General features: G+C 37.3%; 2 protein-coding genes across 5 annotated transcripts; one reads left to right on the forward strand and one right to left on the reverse strand.

Moving 5' to 3' along the window:
• Nucleotides 1–490: 490 nt before the first annotated feature.
• On the reverse strand, nucleotides 491–8,217 carry LOC147476710 (uncharacterized). Of its 3 annotated transcripts, none has more exons than XM_086582915.1 (8): nucleotides 7,109–8,217; nucleotides 5,420–5,519; nucleotides 4,530–4,588; nucleotides 4,264–4,438; nucleotides 2,783–2,966; nucleotides 2,600–2,657; nucleotides 2,321–2,426; nucleotides 491–1,003 (listed from the first exon to the last, which is right to left on the reverse strand). In XM_086582915.1, exons 5-8 carry the CDS (start codon nucleotides 2,853–2,855, stop codon nucleotides 689–691), a joined length of 552 nt encoding a protein of 183 aa, XP_086439041.1. In that variant the 5' UTR covers nucleotides 2,856–2,966; nucleotides 4,264–4,438; nucleotides 4,530–4,588; nucleotides 5,420–5,519; nucleotides 7,109–8,217; the 3' UTR covers nucleotides 491–688. The 3 variants fall into 3 exon arrangements, with proteins under 3 accessions (XP_086439041.1, XP_086439040.1, XP_086439042.1); XM_086582914.1 differs by having other exon boundaries at nucleotides 5,420–5,598; XM_086582916.1 differs by lacking the exons at nucleotides 4,264–4,438; nucleotides 4,530–4,588; nucleotides 5,420–5,519; nucleotides 7,109–8,217 and having other exon boundaries at nucleotides 2,783–4,249.
• A 2,398-nt stretch (nucleotides 8,218–10,615) lies between these two features.
• Nucleotides 10,616–12,105, forward strand: LOC147476711 (uncharacterized). 2 transcript variants are annotated; one of them, XM_086582803.1, is made up of 3 exons: nucleotides 10,616–10,912; nucleotides 11,295–11,490; nucleotides 11,616–11,898. In XM_086582803.1, exons 1-3 carry the CDS (start codon nucleotides 10,745–10,747, stop codon nucleotides 11,756–11,758), a joined length of 507 nt encoding a protein of 168 aa, XP_086438929.1. In that variant the 5' UTR covers nucleotides 10,616–10,744; the 3' UTR covers nucleotides 11,759–11,898. The 2 variants fall into 2 exon arrangements, with proteins under 2 accessions (XP_086438929.1, XP_086438928.1); XM_086582802.1 differs by having other exon boundaries at nucleotides 10,618–10,912; nucleotides 11,295–12,105.
• The last annotated feature ends 10,133 nt before the right edge of the window (nucleotides 12,106–22,238 follow it).

Below are 22,238 nucleotides of genomic sequence, written 5' to 3' on the forward strand. Positions count from 1 at the left end.
CATTGGACATTCTCACAAAACTTTAATCAAACTTATATTATTAAACCTAACAATAAAAAGAAGTCGATGAGTTTTATCAAGGTTTCACTATGTCATAATAGCCTATTTAAGACGGTTTATATCTGTCGAGATTGCTCAATATCGACGGCTACTGACTGTCTCATAGGCTGTCGTAAAAAATGGCATCGATTTTGTTCTTGACGGTTAGTAGATGTCTAATATTTAAATTAAAAGGACAGCTAGAAGCTGTCGATAAATGTGTTTCGGGACAGTTAAAGGCCATCGTTTAGTGATTAAAACAACAGCTTCAAGCTGTCTAGTGCTATGTCCAGGTCCATCAAATGTGTTTCAATTTCTTATTATTGACGGTTCATGCCTATAGAAAATATATCCAGACCACCTGCAGCTTTAATATGATTGGGTACCAAAATAATTTAAATTTAAACTGCACTACAATTAAGAAACCATAAGAAAACTGAACTACAAAACATCTTTATATCATTCCAAAGAGATCTCCATTCCAAAATGTATACATTGAAGTATACCATATACAATAACCCTGCAAGTCTGACATATATAGTACCAAAGTATTTGAACTCTTGTTACAAGACAAGCATTCAACTTCAAAGAACCAAAATAATACACCATGTACTTGGATTTACAAGGCACGCCAAAAGAAGATACATTCTTATTGATTCAAATCATTTCTATCTCCATGATAATATATGTGTTTCATCAATATAAAAATCACATAATTCTTTGGCCAAGTAATGATGTCACCAAGCACAATATCTCCAAGTCTTCCATCTCCTTCATACAACGGTGCAAAATCATCAAGTATCTTATCGATTCGGACATTATACAAACTTGAAGGTGTCGTTAAGTAGGTGCAGACTTCTCCAATTGCAACAACAATCTTTGTTAAGAAACTCTTCAAATGACAAGTTGTAGATTGAGGTCGGATATCGCGTGAATCATCACGAACTGGTGATTGTTGTATTTCCTAAGAAAAAACAATGAAATTAATGGAATGTTACTCTTTAAATAGCTTACTTAACACAAGAACCAAAAGCACCCAAGTTTGTTTTTCCTAAAATTCTTCGAACAAATAAAATTGAACACATGTAGCAATAGGACCAAAAAAAAATCAACATAGCAAATAGGACCTGGAAAGAAAACCTAAAAAAACACTAGATATGAATACTTGAATGTAGTTGTTTCGTTATCACAATGTGCACATTTAATAATATATTGACCATTGAACCAGATTTAACATAAGTTATAAACTTCGGTTCCATGTAGGATTGTTGCAAGTGTTTTAGGTATACTTCCAAGACACTGCTCAGCCTTTATGGTGAATACATATCCACTGGTCGATATAGACTCCTTGAATCATAAAAACACTCTGTAATGATCATACCCTTGGGTACAATAGAAAATTTGTCAGAGTGAACACTGTACTGGCCTACTAGGTATTTTCAAATGTCGTCAATATTAGGAATGATCATAGTTATACACCATAAGCTATGTTTCATGAATTTCCAAGTAACAAAATTTACAACTCAATTCTCATCAAAGAAATTAGAAATATAAGAAAAGGGGTCACCATTACCTCACCGTAAACTATTAGGAAATTGGTAAACCAATACTTATTCAAAATCCCTCAATATAGTTAGTCATGCATGTGAGGGATACACCCATGTCATAGAAATAGAGATAATCTATAACTTGTAAGAAAAATGAATGAGTACGCAGCTAGTATCTCATCACGCTTCAAATTTATCAAGCTTATATTTTGTGGATTCTACAATAACCATGAAATATATGCAAGAGGGATAAAGTTCCAAAGTATGAATATCATGGTTCTTGGCATCCCAAAAGCTTGGCATTGATACCAGGCACAATCATATATGTTCTCTGCCTTCCATCTAACATAATCAGTGCGAGAGAACTTTAATGAAACCCCACTTCCTCACAAGAAAGATCATGATAGACACCAAATCGAAAATATTTGCAACCTTCCATGTATCTATCACTGAGCCAACAACACAAGTGATGAAGGCTGCAAACGTTGGTTTAACGTTTGTGCCAAACCACATCCCTAGTCATCTAATTAAGGAGATTGAATGCCTATTCATGCATTGACTAATTCTAAATCGTCGCAATAGGAATGCGTTTATCATCTCCCAAAAATATTGTGAAAAAATAACTTACAGTCTTACACGCATGCTATACATACAGAAAATATTATAAAACTTGCACCAGAAACTCCAGTATCATGGATATACTAAATATAAGGAGAGTCCCCATATAATCTTACCTCGGCTCTGAAAATTATGGCATATGAGGCTGAACTAAAATCCTTTACAGTGATCTTAGTGGTTTTGGCCCTCACTGTCAGGTCATTTTCAAGTGATGCAACAAATCTACCAAAGAAACAGTAAAGGTTAATACTAATTTTGAGAAATAAAAATAGCACAAAATTGTCCCCATCAATAAGAGGGAGAAAGATGGCTTATATTGATTTTAAACAAGAGGATCCATAGGCCTGTGTGTACAGAAGATACAATAGAGAAGAAGAGAGAGGAAGTATGAATACCTAAAAACTGCTGGGCAATAATGGTGGCAAAGGGTGTCTATTTCCCAAAGAGAACTTCCTGCACCAAGAAGTCATTTAGTTTCATATGGCTACAAAGTCGAAATGGAACTAATTCCAATCCCTAATATAAGCATGCTAAAGGTAAAATCCAAAGCGCAGTTAGTAGAGTTATTCTAGACAAACCATTGAGAATTTGCAATAGAGACTTAATCATGGCATTAGATTTTGCAGGATCTGTCTCTTCACTGTTAAACATATCACTACCTAGCTTTGCAGTTTATATATCTGTGCAGGCATCAGATTCCTTTACACTCTCACTATTTTCATTTTCTCTTCTTGAAGAATCTCCATCCGTCTCATCATTTTGCTACACATATGTTAATGGTTCTCAAAATAAATATATAATCTAGGGACAAGAGAAAAATACTCTGTAAAGGCTCCATCGATCACTCAAAATCACACACCATCAGGAAAGTTTTCCCTTTATCCTCTTTCTAATAATTTACTTTACCTTTGTAAATTAGTTGATCACACTTAAAATTATAAAATTCAGCATAGCATAAGAATGTGATTTAATGCCATCACTAGCACAAATACAATGAGATGGGTAATTGATTATTGGGAGACAAACACATCGAAAAGTACAAGATGAGCTCCTTAAAAATTTAACTGGTTTCATATCTCTATTGGTCAAGTATCTTGCTTTTCTTTTCTACGTGTGCAGGCATAAAACATTTCATAAAAAAGGAGATTTCAAACAAGAATCCAGAAGCTGCATCCCATAAAACATTTTTAATTAGCAAAAATTTTAACAATAACAAAACTATGTGTGCAGGCATCTGACACGGATATGAGGTGTCTAACATTCAGACACTATCAAAACACAAACTACGATACAGCATTATCATCCTTTTTATCTTTCTAATGCCTACTATGCATGTATTTCTATAATTAGTTCTCTCATGCGTCAAGGTGGGGGCTACTCGAGCGCCTCATGTCACATGATAACATTGCACTACCTTGTAATTCAAATACATAAGACAAGAATAATGCATATGTAAGTGAAATAAGTATATAAAAAGGTGAAAATATATCTAGCTGAGCTGAAAACAGGGTTTGTTTAAAACTAACAGTATTTCAAGAGAAGTACAAGAATGTGTGGGGAATTGGCTTGTCCACCATAACCTTAATTATTTTTTAAAAAACCTAAGAAAATGTCTTTGTAGTTGATTTCCCCCTTTGCCTCGCCATGCCATTAGATCCATAATGACCGGCAAATTGGAATGTGTACAAATACAACTAGGAGTGCCAGACCGGCCTATTGAAGAAAGATATGAAGCCTACTTAGCCATACCATAGGGCAGGGAATCTCAAGAACAAAGGATTACCACGGATCTGCCCTTTTTTCGTCTATCCTAGCTGCTATTAGGAAGCTTTCCTAGTAGCAACAAAGTGTTCCCTTTTTTGTTTCTAAATTTCTCCACTCTACAATCACCCTCACAAAGAGAAAAAACATAGCAAATCTTCTCCATAAACGGAAACCACTCCTCCCACTGGAAGCATAACCGATTTCAGAGCATGTCATCAGAATAAAAATAAAAGAACCGGTCAAGCTCAAGCATGAATGATTCCCAAATTATTTTAATAGAGAATATCAAAATTACCTCAAAAACCTTTGCTCGGTGTTTCGCCATAAAAATAGAAGGTTCTAGTAAAGCATAAAGCTTTTCATAGAAATTCGGATATTCTAGACCATGTTGTGACATGAGAATGTAAAGGCTGCTAAGAGCCATGACACTTGTAACACCCCCAACGTCATATGATCTTGTTAAGAAGTCACTGCATATTTCATATTTAAGTCAGACTTCGATCGGGTTCTAGGGATGCTAGAACATAATATAAATACATCGAAGTGCATATACAATTTTACCATAGCATTATCGGACTTGACAAATGAGGAATAACTGTTTGATGAAGAGTGACAAGAACCTACATTTAACAAGAGAGGTCAGACAAAATACATTGAATTGAGATATGAGGTATTAATCTGTGTCTGTAGAAGGAGAGGGGGGTGGGGAGAAAAATTATATATAAATAAAATATAATGAATAATAACCATACTCTACATTATATAGCTTTTAGGGAAAAGTGATTGCTCCAAAATATAAAGCAAACACATAAATAAAATAAAAAAATTCATGCATGTTGTCGGTCTAGATGGTCAGGGGTGAGTTGGTAGTTCACCGCTTGGTAGAAGAGTTGTTATTTTTCTGGATCATGAGTGTTCACTACCTTTATATGATTTTCTTTTCTTTCTTTCTTTTGATACTCAATAAAATATATTTTTGATTGAAAATATATATATTACCTTGAGAACACTAAAATCAAGTAGCAAAAGTTTCTTTAAGTCTTTTGTATAGTAAAGACTTACAGAAACTTTGGGTTTGAATCAAAAACTTTACTTTGACATTCTGCGAAGTTAAAAATTACCTTTTATATCGTAGTTATCTGATAACATGTGTGAGGGCATGGTCTAGTAGAAAAACAACAATGCCGGATGAAGCTTAAAGCAAGATAATAATCATTCCAATAATATCATTCCAAAGAAATCTCCATTCCAAGTTACATCACGTAATAATATTTTGTTCATGTACCACATAAAATAGTAGCAACCAAATCAACATCTAGTTCTTAATTTAAATGTTACAAACAAAGAATAAATAAAGTTAAATTATTTTATACCTAGCCTTAGAGAAGCAGTGAGAAAGATTCAACCTTTCATTGAAGAAACAAATATTAAACTACAGCACGGAAGCAAACCTCTAAATGAGCAGCGGTTTTTTCCTTCGCGGAAAACATACCAGTTGATTCAACTACGTATTCATCTCCAGTCTCAGTCCATGGAATCTCCTTAGGGTTCCTGACCAAACAATAAAATCACCCAACTGCCAACATAAATCCAAAACATCCAACTCACACAGAGAGACGTGTGTGCATTCCTGAAGAAAAACACATGCAGTGGTTTAACTAAGAGTGTAGCTCGCAAAACTCTTCAACAACTACAACACCCCATAGCTTAAATTCTTGAATTAATCGAACCCCATTGACAATAAACAAAGAGAAACTTCAGTTTAAGTGAGAGAAACTAATTTCAGTGAAACAAATGAAACCCCTAAGAGAGAGAAAGAAGTGAGGCACCTTATTTTTTTCTTCGCAAAAAGAAAGAAGTGAGAGAAAGAGATGGTATATGGGTAAGGTGGAGAATTGAAGGGGAAACACAAATTAGCTCAATTGTTTTGGTGGGAAATGGTTTTAGCCGCTCAAAAGGAGAAAGGGTGGCCTCGACAACATGCTTAAGGTGGACATAGACAGATGAAGACCGACGAACATACATCGACTAATAATGGATGTCCAATACTAGAAATTAGCCGTGGTTTATTATTACACAGTTAGAAGCCGTCTTATTCTGGAGTGTGATGCTTGTTATAAAACTCTATTTTTTACGTAGTGTTTGGTGCTTCCTTTTTATAGAGAGTGGTGCAAGAAATTTAAATGAGTAATTAATATAATTTTTATTTTTTCATAGCTATGCATAGTTGCTAATATTTTTTAGAATAATTTAATATAATGACACCCGTTCATAGGACACGATCATGTAATAAATCTTTTCAAATGGGAATAGTTTATTTTTTGATGATATGAAAATAATCAATCTGTTTTAGTGATTTGTACACATTAGTACGTAAGCTGAACGGTGATGATTTATAGCTAAATCACCATAAATCTAATAAAAATATTATACAAGCTAGATTGAGTTTAAGATAATTCCATTTGAAAATTACGGATTAATATTCTAAACCACAAAGTGAAGAGGCTATCTCAATTTAATCCCTTAGTTTCCAAGTATTTATGCACCATAATTGCTGCTCATTAACATATTTCGGTTTATTTTCAATAAAATATATTATGATTCAAAAATTTGCCACTAAATCACTATAAATCTAAGAAAACTATTATACAAGCTAGATCGAGTTTAAGATAATTCTATTTAAAAATTACGGAATTAATATCCTAAACTACAAAGTGAATAGGCTATCTCAATTTGATCCCTTAGTTTCCAAGTACTTATGCACCATAATCGCTGCTCATTAACGTATTTTGATTTATTTTCAATAAAAATATATTCTGATTCGAAAATTTGTGTGAGACATTTTGTAAAGCCTTTTCAGCACACAAAATATTTACTAGGTCCCGTGCGTATGCCCGGATCCAAAATCTAGTATATATATATAGAAGGGTCTTGTTATTGACAGACCCCATTTTGTGTTGGGCAGACTCCAGCCCAATTTGAGGTCTGTATTTATGTTGGGCACAACATTGAGTCTTGGGCAGACTCCATCACCAAGCCCGCACAAACATAAACCGGAAATAACCTGTTAACTTCATTCTCCGTTTCCGTTTCCTCCATCAGCAAACTTCTTTACGTTCTTTACGTTTAAGCAAACATACCTTCTTTACATTTAAGCAAGAGTTCAAAAGAAACATCCCAGCCTTCGTCTCTGTCTCCGTTTCCTCCACTCCACCAAATTGTGTTGAATAAATTTGGTTTTTCAGATAATCGCCTTTCAGGAGATCTTCCACCTTTATATGCCAAAGAAATTTACAAGGATAGCTTCTTGGGAAATCCAGGTTTGTGTGGAGATTTAGTGGGATTGTGTCCAAGAGGACAACATAATAAGACCAAAGTTTCGGTGTGGTTGGTACTGATCTTTGTTCTTGCTTGTGTACTTTTTGTTGCTGGGGTTGGTTGGTTTGTTTTGAAGTATAGGAGTTACAAGAAGGAGAAGAAGGGTATTGAAAAGACGAAGTGGACATTGACGTCGTTCTACAAATTGGGATTCAGTGAATATGAGATATTGGATTGTTTAGATGAGGATAATGTAATTGGAAGTGGTGTTTCTGGAAAGGTTTATAAGGCTATACTTAGTAATGGCGAAACAGTCGCAATGAAGAAGCTCTGGACAGTATCACAGAAAGAAGAAAATGGTGATATTGTTCGAAGCAGAGGCTGACAGAAAATTGACATTTCTTGCGATCTTTTGTTCTATGATTGCACTATGCGTTTCATAATTTTAACAATTACACTGTGGAAGGTTTTAAACGATCTTTGCATACCGTGAGAATTCACTTCATACGACACCACGAGGCGTGTATATTGGTCTCAAACGACACCACGAGGCCGTTCCAATGTGCAAGTTATCAAACGGTCTAGCTATGCCATGTATATTGGTCTCGAACGACACCACGAGATTGTTCCAATGTGCAAGGTTTCAAACGGTCTAGCCATGCCATGTATATTGGTCTCGAACGACACCACGAGGCCGTTCCAATGTGCAAGGTATCAAACGGTCTAGCTATGCCGTGTATATTGGTCTCGAACGACACCACGAGGTCGTTCCAATGTGCAAGGTTTCAAACGGTCTAGCCATGCCGTGTATATTGGTCTCGAACAACACCAAGAGGTTGTTTAAAGCATCCATATTTAAAACGCTTGTTTTTCAAATACACGTACAAAATTTGATCAAAATTACATTAAATGAAAAATACAGACAAAAAATTGATTTAATTACATGGGATAATTATTACATTGACCCTTAATTTCATTATTTCAGCCAACATTTTTATAAATATATATATGGTGGAAGTTGCAACTCGTGTTAGTTTTTTTTTTTTTTTTTTTTTTTTTTGTGGAAGTAGAGTCTTTTTGGGTAAAGGCAATAGGAGGTTGCAACAAGTTACTTTTGATGTAAGTGGGGAGTGCCCAACACAAATTACAATTTTTTTTGTAAAGAAAATAATTTTTTTTTTTTCTGCCCAACTCAAAATGGATTGTGCCCATAGCGAGTACCATATATCTAACTTCTTTAAAGAAAACGAGGGGCTTCAACAATAAATTCATCACGCCATTAATTTTTTTTTTCTGATTATGTCCCTTGCCAAATACGAATATTACGACTCATGCCACTTTTTGTCTTGTATAGGTAAAATGGTAGTTTCACGTTCATAAATTAATGAAAAATAAAATAAAATCGGATATTGTTAACGTGGCGGAGACATGTATAAAGAGTAAATTAACGATTGCCTCCACTTTCCAATATCACATTTGCAATACCCCGACAAAATTATTAAATTAACAATACCCCACAATTTTGCTTTCCATCAGTTAAACGTTAGTTGATTTCGTCAAATGTTGGTCTAGGTATTTACTTGACCAAAATGCCATTAGTGCATAATTACAAAACTGCCATCGATTAAATTGTCCTATGGTTTAAATTAAGTAAATTCATGACACTAAAAAAAAAGTAAATTCATGACAAAATCCTGACCACACAAATAACTTTGATCCAATGGACCTTATTAAGTAAAAACATAAAGCTAAAATTATATGTTGCTTCATCCAAACCGTACATATTGCGTAATCTAATGGTCCATGTAACAACTGTTTGATTTGTCATTCCAAATCTTCTTTCTGTCATCATTTTCTTCCTCCTCAATACTTCCACCCCACCATTAATTTTATGATTTCCCCACACCACCTCCACCACTACTTTTCATCCAAATTTAATATCTCACTAAACCCCAATTCTAATCTAAATTCCACTCAACAAGACAACAACCATCACCCCACCACTTCCATTATTATCCACCACTAGTTTAATGGAGTTTTGCTTGAAGATGGAGATTCAAGAACTTCCCTACATATTCAATTGAAATGGGATGGGTCATGGTGATGGGGCCGGTTGATATGAGGTTGGGTTTGGGAAAGGTGGTGGTGGTGGTGGTGGTGGTATAGATGTGGAAAAAGATGAGGAAGAAGATAATTTGACCACCATTAGATTAATTTAGTGTCATTGTCCAAGATGAAACCACATGTTATTTTAGGTTTTAACTTTAACTTAATTATATCCAATGGATCAAAGTAATTTTAATTTTATTTAACAAAAATTATATGTTACCATGAATTCAAATGGCAGTTTTGTTATTCAGTTGGTGGTCTAGAGCATTTTCGTCAAGTAAATATCTGTACTAACATTTGACCAAGTCAACTAACTTTTGACCACAGAAAGTAAGAATGTAGGGGGTAGCACTAATTTAATAATTTTGTGGGGGCATCACAAATGTGATCTTCAAAAGTGGGGGCAATCAATAATTTACCCTAATATAAATGGTCAAAGAATAAATAAGAAAAAAGAAGAAACTTCTTGGAGAATCGTGGGACGACTAATGCCGTCTAAAGATATTTCCCTCCAAGTTCTTTTTCTGTTTTTACTTTTTTATTTAAAAAAATAAAAAATAAAAAATAAAAAATGGGACACTTTAAATTCTACAAAAAAAGTCGTCTCAACTGTTGCTATAAATTCTACAAAAATCATTTGGATTCTGGCAATTACTGCGATAGCAACGGGTTTTTAGCAGCGCGTTAGAGAATGTGTTTGCCAAATATATTGTTACCTATTACATTGGCAAAGACATTTAACAATGGGCGTTGATGATGTTCTTATAGGGAGGTTGTTGTTTGTTTGCAAGTCTTTCCTTAATAGCAAATCCTATCTTTTGAAAAACAAATTTGTAGTAATGTTACTGTCCATAATTTTATGAAATTTCTTGAAAATCTCAACAAATTATTGTTCCAAAAACTCAAAAATATCGATTTTTTTTTTTTTTTTTCTCACTATCTCTCTCTCAATAATCCTCTCTTAGGGAGGTATAGCATTGCTCTTTTGGGTGGTCCAGCTATATTTGTGGGTAGGCCGTCTCAAGGTCTGACATTAGAAATGGTCTTGTGGTGCAACTTTTATAGAACTTCTTTGGGCAAAGAGGTTATATGACGGAGTACAAAATCTTCACTCAAAAGATTTTTCATAATTGGAGTGCAAGAAAACCCTTCAATGACGTGCAAGTTGTTTCTGAGTGGCCTCACGTGAAAGTTACAACTTAAAACCAAAACACACATTGAGAGTTGAGACAAAAACACACATTAAAACAGCCCGAATCAACTTTTTGATCTTATTTCTACAAACTTAAACACAGATGCAATCACAACTCATTCTGTCCCAATGTGATTTAGTTAAATAAACAAAGAGGATGGTGCTGCAGAAGGAATACTTAGATATGGTTTTGGTCCCCTGTGGTCTGGTGCTCATGTTTGGCTACCATTTGTTTCTTTTATATAGAATTATTATGCATCCCCATACCACTGCCATTGGCTATGAGAACCACAACAAGAGGGCTTGGGTTGAGAGAATGATGCAGGTTTGGATTTCGATTATTTCGCTTATTGTCTTTTGCTCAATGCACTGTTCTTAGTATACTGCCGTGATCAATTGAGGATAAAAGTCTAGTATTCTTGTATATGAAAATTACATGCGTTATCTATAAGATATTAGGAACCATTAACTTAACACAAGGTCGTCGTGGGCATGGCATCAACGTACTAATCAAACACCTTCGTCTAAAAGATACTAAGCCTGAGATGGTTTTAATGGCAATCTCTGCTATATGATTGAGTCTTGTACGATTGCTCCAAACGTCTATATAGCTATGTCACAGTTTACACGCTGTTTACATAATTACACTAACATAAGTGCTAGACTGCTAGGCCTATTTTTCTAATGTATTCAATGGGCTTTCGTAGGTTGATCCGGATATGAAGGAAACTGGGATAGCTTTGCAGGTAATTTCAGGCAACATAAGTGCAGCTACCTATTTAGCTTCCCTGTCAATTGGCTTAAGTTCACTCATTGGAGCATGGGTTGGAAGCTCTTCAAATAACATTTTCATGAGCACTCTAGTATATGGAGATACTAGGTCATCCACCATTACTGTCAAGTACATCAGCCTCCTATCTAGTTTCCTTTTGGCTTTTGCCTCTTTTATTCACTCAACAAGATACTATGTCCACGCTAATTTCCTCATAAGTACGCCAAATACCGACATTCCTGTGAAATATGTCGAACTGGCAGTTATAAGAGGAAGCAATTTCTGGTCACTTGGGCTTCGAGCACTCTACTTTGCCACAACCTTGTTGCTATGGATATTTGGCCCTATACCAATGTTCGCTTCATCGGTGTTTATGGTTACGCTCCTACATTTTCTTGATACCAATTCTATTCCATTACATCAGTATAAACCTCCAAATCATGCCTTCGTAAAGAGCAAGGGTGGTCAGATGAATGTTGTACCTAGATCTATTGAGCATCAAGGCTTTTGAACCTGCATACCCAATGACAGTTGCAGTACAAAGAGCAATAATCCTGAGCCATCCACACCATTTGGATGGCAGTGTGAGATGTCCGACTAGACTTTCAGGAGCCAAAATGTTGAGGTCTTTCGGCCCAATTATATAAGAGGCCCTTGTAAAAACTGTTCATGGGCTTGTCTGTTTAAATGTTCGTATGTGAAATCCGATGAGATCCTATTTAGCCCCATGGATCTTTCATATTTGATACCACGTACTTAACTACCTTCTGTCTTGGACCACAAGACTACACCCACACTGTGGACTGTGAAGGTCTAGCTTCTGGACTAAGTGTAAGAAGCCCTTTGGCCTTGTAAAAACTGTTCATGGGTTGGGAGAGCGCCTAAGCCTTCTAGGCAGTGCCTAGACAGGCTAGGCGCTAGGCAGTTTTTTTTCCTAATATATATAGTAATACACACATATACTACAAGAAATGAAGAAAATCATTTACCATAACTTAAAAAATAAACACAAACAAATATACTTATTACAAAAATGCATAATAGTTGAGGAATATTGACTTCATATAAAAACATACTCTTTGTTATAGTAGCATATAATTTACATTAGACTTAAGTCTTTTAAACTCATTCAAATATTAAGCCTACACGGGCCTTTATTTTTCGACATTTAATCATTCAAAAAAAAAAAACTTGACTGGACCGCCTAGACCCGCCTAATCGGTCCACCGATTTTTTAAACGATTACGGCCTAGGCGAGTCGGTTGGGCACCGCCTAGACCGATTTTTAGAACAGTGCTTGTTTCAATGATGTTGTGACGGCAACTAAAATCGGACAAGACACATCCCCATCGATATCATCGATATTTGTCGACACATAACCACAAGAGCAATCACTCACACACTACAATAGTACAAGAGCAATCACTCACACCAACATAATGTTCTAAAAACGTTAGGCGGTAGTCAGGCGGTGGTGAGCGCCTAGCACCTAGGCCTTCTAGGTAGTGCCTAGATGGGTTAGGCTGCTAAGCGGTTATTTTTTCTAATAAATATATTATATTATAATATATAGTCATGCACACACCATACTACAAGAAGTAAAGAAATCAAACATTTACCATAATTCAAAAAATAAAGACAAACAAAAATACTTTTCACAAAATGGCGTAACAGTTGAAAAATGTGGCAAGTGATTTGCTCGAGTTAAATAAATAGACCAAAGTGCGACTTCATATAAAAACACATTCTTTATCTTATAGTGGCATAGAATTTACATTGGGCTCTAGTCTTTTAAACTCATTTAAATCTTAAGTCTTCACGAGCTTTTTATTTTCGACATTTAAGTTTTTTTTTAAAAATTGAGTCGATTAGATCGCCTAGAGGCCGATTAGTATGCCTAGCCCGCCTAGATCATTTTTTTTAACTGACTTAGGCCTAAGCGAGTCGGTTGGGCACTGCCAAGCGTCTAGAGACCGCTTAAACCGATTTTTAGAACACTACCATAAAACACACATTGTGGAGTTTTGAGTTTAACTAGTAACTAGTAAGGCCTCATTGCAAGGGGTAATAAGCCCACTATTTTGAACCATGATGGATTCCGACCTCTTTGCTTCCATTTTCATAGCTATTGAAATTTAGTTGCACTCACGAAATTATTTTTAGATTGAGAGTCCTACGTGTTTTACAAGAACAAATGAACAATACTTCATGCTTAAACCTAGAAGCCCATCTTCTGCCAAAATGAGATGAACATACTTACATACATAATCAAGAAGCATAACAAGTTTCATAGTCTGTTGCATTTGGTTTATTTAGGCCTTGGCCAATACTTAGTCTACAAGTATGCAAACCAGCATTGTATTGTTTTTTTTTTTTTTTTTTTTTTTTTTTAAAGTCTTAAAACTCGTCCCTCGAGTTTGATAGTTAACATGATTTTTTTGGATTCTAATTGTAATTGGTAATTGTAATTATGTAGGAAAGGCTCATCTATTTTTTTTAATAGGGAATAATTATATTATTTAAGTGACATTAGAAATGTTTTTCTAAATTATTAATAAAAGAGAGTTTGTTCTAATATTAGCGAGGGAAATTGAGAATAATTATATAATTTAAGTGATATTAGAGAGGCTTTTCTAAATTATTAATAAATAGGGGGTTTATTCTAATTTTTGTGAGGGAGGTGTTTTGAAATTGAGCAACTATGGAGATTACAAATTGCCTACTCGACTGTGAAGAGGGGTTCCTAAATACCCGGCTATCTTATAGTGTAGAGATGTCCAAATAATCTCTACACACTATGATAGCCCAAACTGCACCCCAACTATCAAGTAGTATATTTTGTTTTTAAAGTTTTCCATAATTTATAAACACTTCCCTCGTGTCACTTAAATTATGAACCAGTCTTCCGGCATTATACTAATTCTTGAATTCTAATTAGAATCTGAAAACCCATACACCCATGTAGTATAAAAAGATAATAGACTTGGAGGGATGGGTTTGAAGACTTAAAAAAAACAGTGAGTAGCATGGTATCAGTTGTTGCATGCTTATTATTAGCTAAAATAAGAATAACACCAATCCAGCAATGGGAGAAACCCACGAATGTTTTGTTTATGTGAGTTTGGGCCTTTGGGGCAACCCCAACGATTCTGGATTTGAATTGTAATGGCCAATCCCAACTATGATTTTGGGCCAAGTCAATTGTTTAGCCTCATTTTATTTCTTAAGCAGTAGGTGTGGTGGTAAGATCTGGGGTATATGAGATCTGCGGTAGGATGAACTGGAAGCGACATAATTCTCAGAGATGGGGGCACAGGATCAAGCTGTGGATACTTAGTTACTGTACGGAAACCTTACACGTAGGACACAGAGTGCCGCGAGATGGAGGGATAGGTGGATGGTTAAGATGAAAAAGGATAATAGTATAAAGGAGAAAGAGGAGGAGAGAGAAGGGATGCTTTTTCATTATTCTAGAGGGACTATACCTAGAGTGTGAGAGGGGAAATAGTGATTGAGATCCAACAAACTGTAAGAGAGAGTGAGTGTAATAGTGATTGAGATAAAACATTTGGCACCGTCTTTATGGGAACCGAGAAAGCAAAGCAACGTGGAAATGGCAACGATAGGTAAGAGAGGAGTAGGTCGACCAAGAAAGGTTGTGATGCAAGAGCTGGAGGCAGAAGTGGTGAGCAAGGAGAGGAGGCCGCCGCTGAGTCAGCTTCGGAGGAAACACGACTTATGCAAGAAGAGATCACGAGATTGAGAGAGGAGAATGAGGCGTTAAGAAAGGGAAAAAGAGATGGCGGAGGAGGAAGGGAGAGCGGAAGCGGAAGCAAGTGAGGAGTCTGACAATGAAGAAGAGGGTCCGGACCTTGTGGAGAACTCAGTAGCTGGCCTCACGATGGAGCAAGTCCAGGAGATGATAAACAATGACCGAGAGGCGAACATACAACAGGTGAAAACTCAGATGGGATCGGCTAGTCAGGTAGTGGCTGACCTGAACTATAATCCGCTAACGGATGCTATATAGGCTTCGAAGGTGCCGAAACGGTTCAATCAGCCCAGGTTTGAAAGGTACAATGGCAAGGGAGACCTGGTAGATCACATTCATCATTTTAGGCAACAAATGCCTCTATGGCAAGAAGCGTGGTATGATGGGCTGTGATGCATGATGTTCCCAGCTAGTCTTAAAGGGGGAGCATCGGACTGGTATTATCGTTTGCCTTCGAGGAGTGTAACTAATTTCCAAGAGTTGGAGCAGGCGTTTATAGATCACTTTATACATCAGAAGAGGCGAGTGGTGGATATCGCGGCCTTGTTCAATGTTAGGCACAGATCCGCGGAGTCGGTAAGGGGTTATCTGTGTCGATTCAAGGCCAAGACATTGAAGGTTGAAAACTTGGATGAAAGGACGGTAGTGATAGCATTTGAAAGTGGTTTGTGGCCAAGAACGAGAGTCCATCAGTCGATGGCAAAGAACGAGATCGCGACCTTGCACGAGTTGTATCCACGGTGGAAAAAAACATAAGATATGAGGACATGATGCAGAAGGATTCTAGGAGGATAGCAAAAGCAGTGTCATCGGTAGAAAAGGAAGGGGATCACAGAAAGACGGAGTCGTGGGATAGAAGCAATGGAGGGTACCGTGGCAATTCATCGCGTCCAGAGATGAGTAGAGAGGGAGCGCGAAGGGAAAACAGGGAGAGGAAGCCATACCACGAGCCTGAACAGACTCCTTTGGACAGGCCGTTAAGTGAGATATTGTCGTTGATCAAGAACGTTCAGGGATATGAGGGACCGCAGATACCCCGATCGAGATGCCAAACAAGTCGTACTGTGCTTATCACCAGGTACGAAATCATAAGACTAATTATTGTTATGCGTTGAAATGGTTGATTCAGAGGCTGATTGAAAAAAGAATGATGAGGGAGTTTATAGGGGGCAAATGAGGAACAAGTACCAGCTCAGGGTAGAATATTGGGAACTATCAATGTGATTTACAGTGGAGAAGTTCTGAGTCATAACGCTCATAGAGATAAGATAAGAAGAACAGCGAGTATACAGCAAGTCAGCAAGGCAAATGATGGTCTGCGATCCAGGTCAAGGCAGGCGGAGGAGGGAGACCGGATTATATTCACCAACGCGGACTTTAGAGCTGTTGATACCCCACACAAAGATGCTTTGGTCATTACTGTGGCAATGGGCAATTACATGGTCAAAAGGGTGTTGATTAACTGTGGCAGTGCAGTGGACTTGCTGTTCAGGGGAGCTTTGGACGAAATGAGGATTGACCCGAGGCAGGTTAGGCCACCGCGGTCCAACTTGTATGGATTCAATGGGAGTATTACAGATCCTATAGGGGAACTGTTACTACCTATGACGACGGGGCCTGTGACGGTATTCACTCAATTTATGGTAGTAGATTCTAACTCTCAATACAATGCGATTCTGGGGTGGCGGTGGATCCACAAAATGAAGGCGGTACCATCAAGCTATTATCAGGTAATTCGATTCCCCACCTCAACGGGAATGTATGAAGTCTGCGGTGATCAGGTGGCAGCTAAGAATAGTCATTAGGATACGGTTAAGAGAATGGTTCGTGGCTCGGGAGGAGAACCATCTAACCCCATAAAGAGACAGGCATAGCAATTATAGTGTGCCACCGTGGAAGGGGAGGCGGAGGTAGCAATGGGACCGAAGACTCTAGAGGAGATTGAAATAGTAAATTTGGGGGTAGGGGAATAAGAGAAGTTCACATTAGTAGGGGGCCAATTTGCTGGAAGAGTGGAAGAGTATGTTGACACAGTGCTTGTCAGAGAATAGTGATGTTTTTGCATGGAGAATAGAGGATATCACAGGGTTGGACCCTGGTTTCGCATGTCATCGTCTGCATATGAAGGAGGACGCGAAACCAGTGAGACAGAAGATGATGAGTGTGAGGCCGAAGTATGCGAAGGGGATTCGGGAGGAGGTTGTTAGGTTAAAAGGAGCAAGAATCATCAAGGAGGTGGAGTTCACAGATTGGTTATCTAACGTCGTCGCTGCACCAAAAAAGAATGGCAAAGTTCGAATGTGTGTTGATTTTACAGACATCAACTTTGGAGTGTCCTATAGACAGTTACCCTATGTCGCGAGTTGATGAGTTAGTAGGCAGAACAACAGGATTCAAAATATTTTCATTTATGGATGCTTCTATGGGATATAATCAGGTCACGATGTACGGTCCAGATCAGGAAAAGACATCCTTTGTGGTAGAAGGTGGTACCTACTGTTATACCAGGATGTCATTTGGATTGAAAAACGCCAGGGCCACCTTCCAATGGTTGGGAGAAAAGATATTTGAGGGCAAGATTCGAAAGGAAATTGAAATATATAGAGATGATATGGTGGAAAAGAGCATGTCAGAAGAAGAGCACTTAGAGGGCCTGAGGGAGACATTCAACATACTGCGAAAGACCCCAAAGCATAATCTAAAGCTCAATCCAGAGAAGTGTATATTTGGAGTGACCACGTACCGAGAAGTTTCTGGGTTACATTCATTGTCACCAAATACGGGTTTAAAACGCGTTTTTAAAACCATTTGTTGTCGAGATATTGGGTTATTAGAGCATTCTGGTTCCAGGGGTTAAAACCGGGTTTTCAAAAAAAGCGCTTTTAAACCCGTTTTAAATGTTTTGGCTTTCTCGGCCCTAAAGCGTTTAAAACCCTCCCCAGATTTTGAAAGTCTCCCGCTTTAAAACTTTTTTTTTTTTTTAAAAGAAAAAGCGCTAGAAAAGAAATGCTCATGGGTTATGGAGTTTACCTTTTGAAGAGGGATTAAGATTGTTCTTTGACTTATTGAGACCGTTCTATTTTGCTTTGGACTATTAATAATTAATTGAAAATTTTAAAGTTATTAACTTATTTGTAGTAATTAATTATGCCATTATGGTTGGTAATTAGTAGTATCTTATTTTGAATAGTGTTTTGGCACTAAATCTAAAATTTCTAGTATTTGGATGAGTAATGATAATTTGATACTTTCATGTATTTGAATTTTCTTTCATTTGTATTATTTTTATTTTTATTTTATGTGTCTATTTTTTTTCCACTTTTATAGAAAATCAAACTCCTTATCTATTATATTATTTATCATCGGTTTTACCGTCGATTTTTTTCGGTTGAAATATACGTTTTAAAACCCGATTTTACCGTGATACTTTTAAACCCGCTTTTTATGCCCCACGCATTTTAGTGTATTTTTTTGAAACCGTTTTTTCATGAGGCGCGAGCCCCAAACCATTCCGTTTATACTTAAAAACCAAACTGGAGTAGTTTTTTTGAAAATTATACCGCTTTTAAACCTGGTGGGGCTGTCATCAGCCAAACTTTTTCGTGACAATGGTTACATTGTTACTCATTGGGGCATAGAGGCAAACCCCAAACAAATAAGGTCCTTGGTGGAAATGCCCTCCCCTCAGAACGTCAAGGAAGTGTAACGATTAGCTGGAAAGGTCGCGGCATTGAACAGATTCATTTCAAAGTCAACCGATAAGTGCAGACCGCTGTATTGATTGCTAAGAAGCACATCGGATTTTGCATGGACAACGGAATGTGAGAAGGCATTTCAGGAATTGAAGAGTTATTTAGGAAAGTCTCATTTGTTGTCGCGACCGGAACAAGGTGAGAAATTATACCTTTATTTGGGGGTTATTGAGTACGCAGATTAGCTCAGTCCTCGTCAGGGTAGTGGACAAGGTGGAGAAGCCGGTGTATTTCCAAAGTAAAGCCTTGCTTGATGCCGAGACCCGATATAGTAGAGTGGAGAAGTATGTTTTGGCACTGATATTCTCGGCCCTAAAGTTGAGACCTTACTTCGAAGCACATGCGGTGTTGGTGGTGACTAACCTCCCCCTTAAGCAAGCACTGATGGCAGAGAAGTCTGGGAGAATGCTTAAGTGGGCAGTAATATTAAGTTCTTATGAGATCCAGTATCATATTAGAACTGCGGAGAAGGCTCAAGCAGTGGTAGAGTTTTTAGCAGAATTCCCGGCAGAGGATCCCACATGGGGGGAGGAGATGCTCATGGAGCCGGAGCAAGAAGGGGAACAAGATCCTCTGGACCCTTGGGACGAGAGGAATGGATTAAGGGTGTTCACAGACGGGTCGGCGCCGGATGCTTGCAGTGGAATAGGTATTGTGTTGGTTACACTGGATAATAACATAATTAAAGAAACTATGAAGCTGGGATTCGCGGCATCCAACAATGAATCAGAGTATGAGGCTGTGATAGCAGGTTTGAGAATGGCTGAGGATTTGGAGGTGAAGGAATTGACAGTGTATTCAGATTCAAACTTAGTGGTATGCCAAGCAAACGGTGGTTTTGCCGCTTGGTGTCCTCGGATGGCGAGATATTTGGAGGTACTAAATAGAAGGGGCGAAGTTCACAAAGATCAGTTTCGTGCATTTGGGCCGCGGAGAGAACCAATATAACACCCCCGTCTTTTATTTTGCTTTTCCTATAACAATAATAATATTAATAATAATAATAATAGATAATAGACAATAGATGAAATAGAATATGATAAGTGTTAGTGGAAATAGGAGACGTGGGTTTATGGGATAAACTTTCTACCCTATTTCGGGGGTTTTGTTTTTAACAGAAAGAAAACAGGTTAGGCAAAACAAAAAAAAAATACCCAGCAAGAGTTTTAGAAAAAAAAAAAGAGAGTTTTACTGACAGAAGAAAATGAAGTTTTTTCTTGTAGCTGGCTGATAATCGGAGAGCGCTGCAGGTGAGTAGATATTTTATGGATTTATTTTATTAAATCATCGTTACTGTCGATTTCTTTTCGGTTGAAATATGTAGTGTTGTTAAAACTTAAAACTATAAAATTTGATATAGAACTGTTGAACTGTAATACTGTGATACTGTGCGTTAAACTGTCGAAGCTTGAAACAAGCTGTCAATGGCGGCGCGAGCCCCAATCTAGCATTTGTAGTGTATATCGTTGAACTGTTGAAACTCTTAAGTGATGGTTCATGAGGCGTGAGCCCCAAACCATCACCCTCTCGTTTATACTGTCAATCTGGGATAATGAGGTGGTGTGGGTTTTTGTTATTTGAACTGGAGTATGGTGTTATTGGTTGATTGAAATTGGTGGTTGAACTGTCGGGGGTTGTTGGGATTGAAACCTGGTGGGGGCTGTCGAAGCTATGAAACAGCCAAACAGTTTTTCGTCTCCTGCCCGAATTGATGGAGGGTCGAACACCTACTGCCGTGATTAAGTTTGATGTAAACTTAGTTGTTATTAGGAAGTGTCGGGTATGTGTTTTGACGGCGGTTGATGGTTGTTGGTGTCGTGAGATGGAGCTTTTGCAGAGCAGTAATGGCGTCCAAAATTTTTGTATTGTTTAACTTTGTTTTGTTTGATTTTTTTGTTGTGAGGTTTTTGTTGTTTGGTTATGGGTTGTTGATGGTTGTTTGGGTAGCTGTTAAAGCTTGAAGCTTTGAACAAGCTTTAATGGAGGGTGAATACAGATCTAGTTTGGATGAGGAGAATAGATCAAATGATTTGAAGATTTTGCTTTCATTAAAGTTGTTTGGTTTTTTATGAGGGGTGAAACCGCTGGATTGGAATGAGGAGGTGATGAGTGGCGGCTGGTGGTGGTGGTAACTGGTGGAGAAGATGAACAGTGAATTTCGGTTGGGCCTTGGGCCGAAATCGGTTTGGTTTGGGCCGGTTTCAGTTTTGGGCTTTAGGCCAAGTTTTAGTTTTGGGTTGGGCCGGTTTTAAGTTATTTTGTGGGCCGGTTTTATAAATCCAAGTGGGTCAGGTTATGATTTATGAACAGTAAGTTTAGATTGGGCTTGGGCCGAATCAGGCAAGTGGGCTTGAGTGTTTTTGGATATTTTCATTTTGGCTTTAAGTTTAGACTATGGGCTTTAGGCTTTGGGCTTTTGGGGTTAGATAAGTTTAGACTGGTTGACTGCTGTTGACCCTTGACAGGTTGACTTTGACTTTGACTAGGGTTGACTTTGACCAGTTGACCCAATTTGACCTTTTAACTCGGATTATGATTTGGGCTATTAGGATGGGTCTAGGGCTATTAGCATGCTTGGCTTTAGGCTAAGACCATTATATATACGTGTGTATGTGTATTAACTACTATGTGATATTTCATTTTTATTTTAATAATTGAACATTACAATTTTATGATATGCAACGCTATGACACTTAAACATTAATCTAATTAATAACAAAACAAGAAATAAAAAATACATGAATCAAGATATTCTTCCGTTCTCTAAAATAATATATATAATAAAGTTCAATAATCGTAAAACAAATTTACCGCGACTCTTTTGAACTCTCCACGTCCCAACCAAAAATTTTTGAATTTAGTTTTATTATTTATTAATGTCATATGTTAGGTGGTATTTATTGAATGTGCCATAAATGGCCCGTTAAAAGGAACATTATATATGGGTATTCATTGAATGTGTCATAAATGACCCGGGTTCCATTCATTGAATGACCAGATTCTTTTCCACTCCTTCAAAGCCCTAGAGAGAACTAAGGTATTATTCGCTTCTACGGGTTAGTTGTATTCTTTGATTATCTCTCGTGAGAAGTATTTGGGTTTACTTTTGAATACCTAATATAATATCTATATATGTTATATAGAAGTTCTAACTTTCTTTTGAAATGAGGGTAGGACTTAATAACATTTTGTCTTGAGGACGCCGTCCTACCCTTACCCAAAAGTGGATATCGATAAAAGTTTTAATTCGCTTACCTAGTTATAATAACGAAGTTATGATAATGAGTTAATAGAATGGAAATCTTGCTTGGGAAGACACTATATCTTCTCTTTGAATTGACCAACATCCTCCCTA

This window comes from Coptis chinensis, chromosome 9 (genome assembly GCF_015680905.1).
Source record: "Coptis chinensis isolate HL-2020 chromosome 9, ASM1568090v1, whole genome shotgun sequence".
Lineage (NCBI taxonomy): Eukaryota > Viridiplantae > Streptophyta > Magnoliopsida > Ranunculales > Ranunculaceae > Coptis > Coptis chinensis.

Bases quoted from the DNA above. Each gene is read 5' to 3' on its own strand.
- LOC147476711 (XM_086582802.1), top strand. From the start codon at position 10,745: ATGGTGCTGCAGAAGGAATACTTAGATATGGTTTTGGTCCCCTGTGGT. The intron at 10,913-11,294 runs GTTTGGATTTCG...GGGCTTTCGTAG, and splicing joins GGGTTGAGAGAATGATGCAG to GTTGATCCGGATATGAAGGA.
- LOC147476710 (XM_086582915.1), bottom strand. From the start codon at position 2,855: ATGTTTAACAGTGAAGAGACAGATCCTGCAAAATCTAATGCCATGATT. The intron at 2,427-2,599 runs GTATTCATACTT...TTTCTTTGGTAG, and splicing joins TATTGCCCAGCAGTTTTTAG to ATTTGTTGCATCACTTGAAA. The intron at 1,004-2,320 runs GTAAGATTATAT...GTTTTTTCTTAG, and splicing joins CCATAATTTTCAGAGCCGAG to GAAATACAACAATCACCAGT.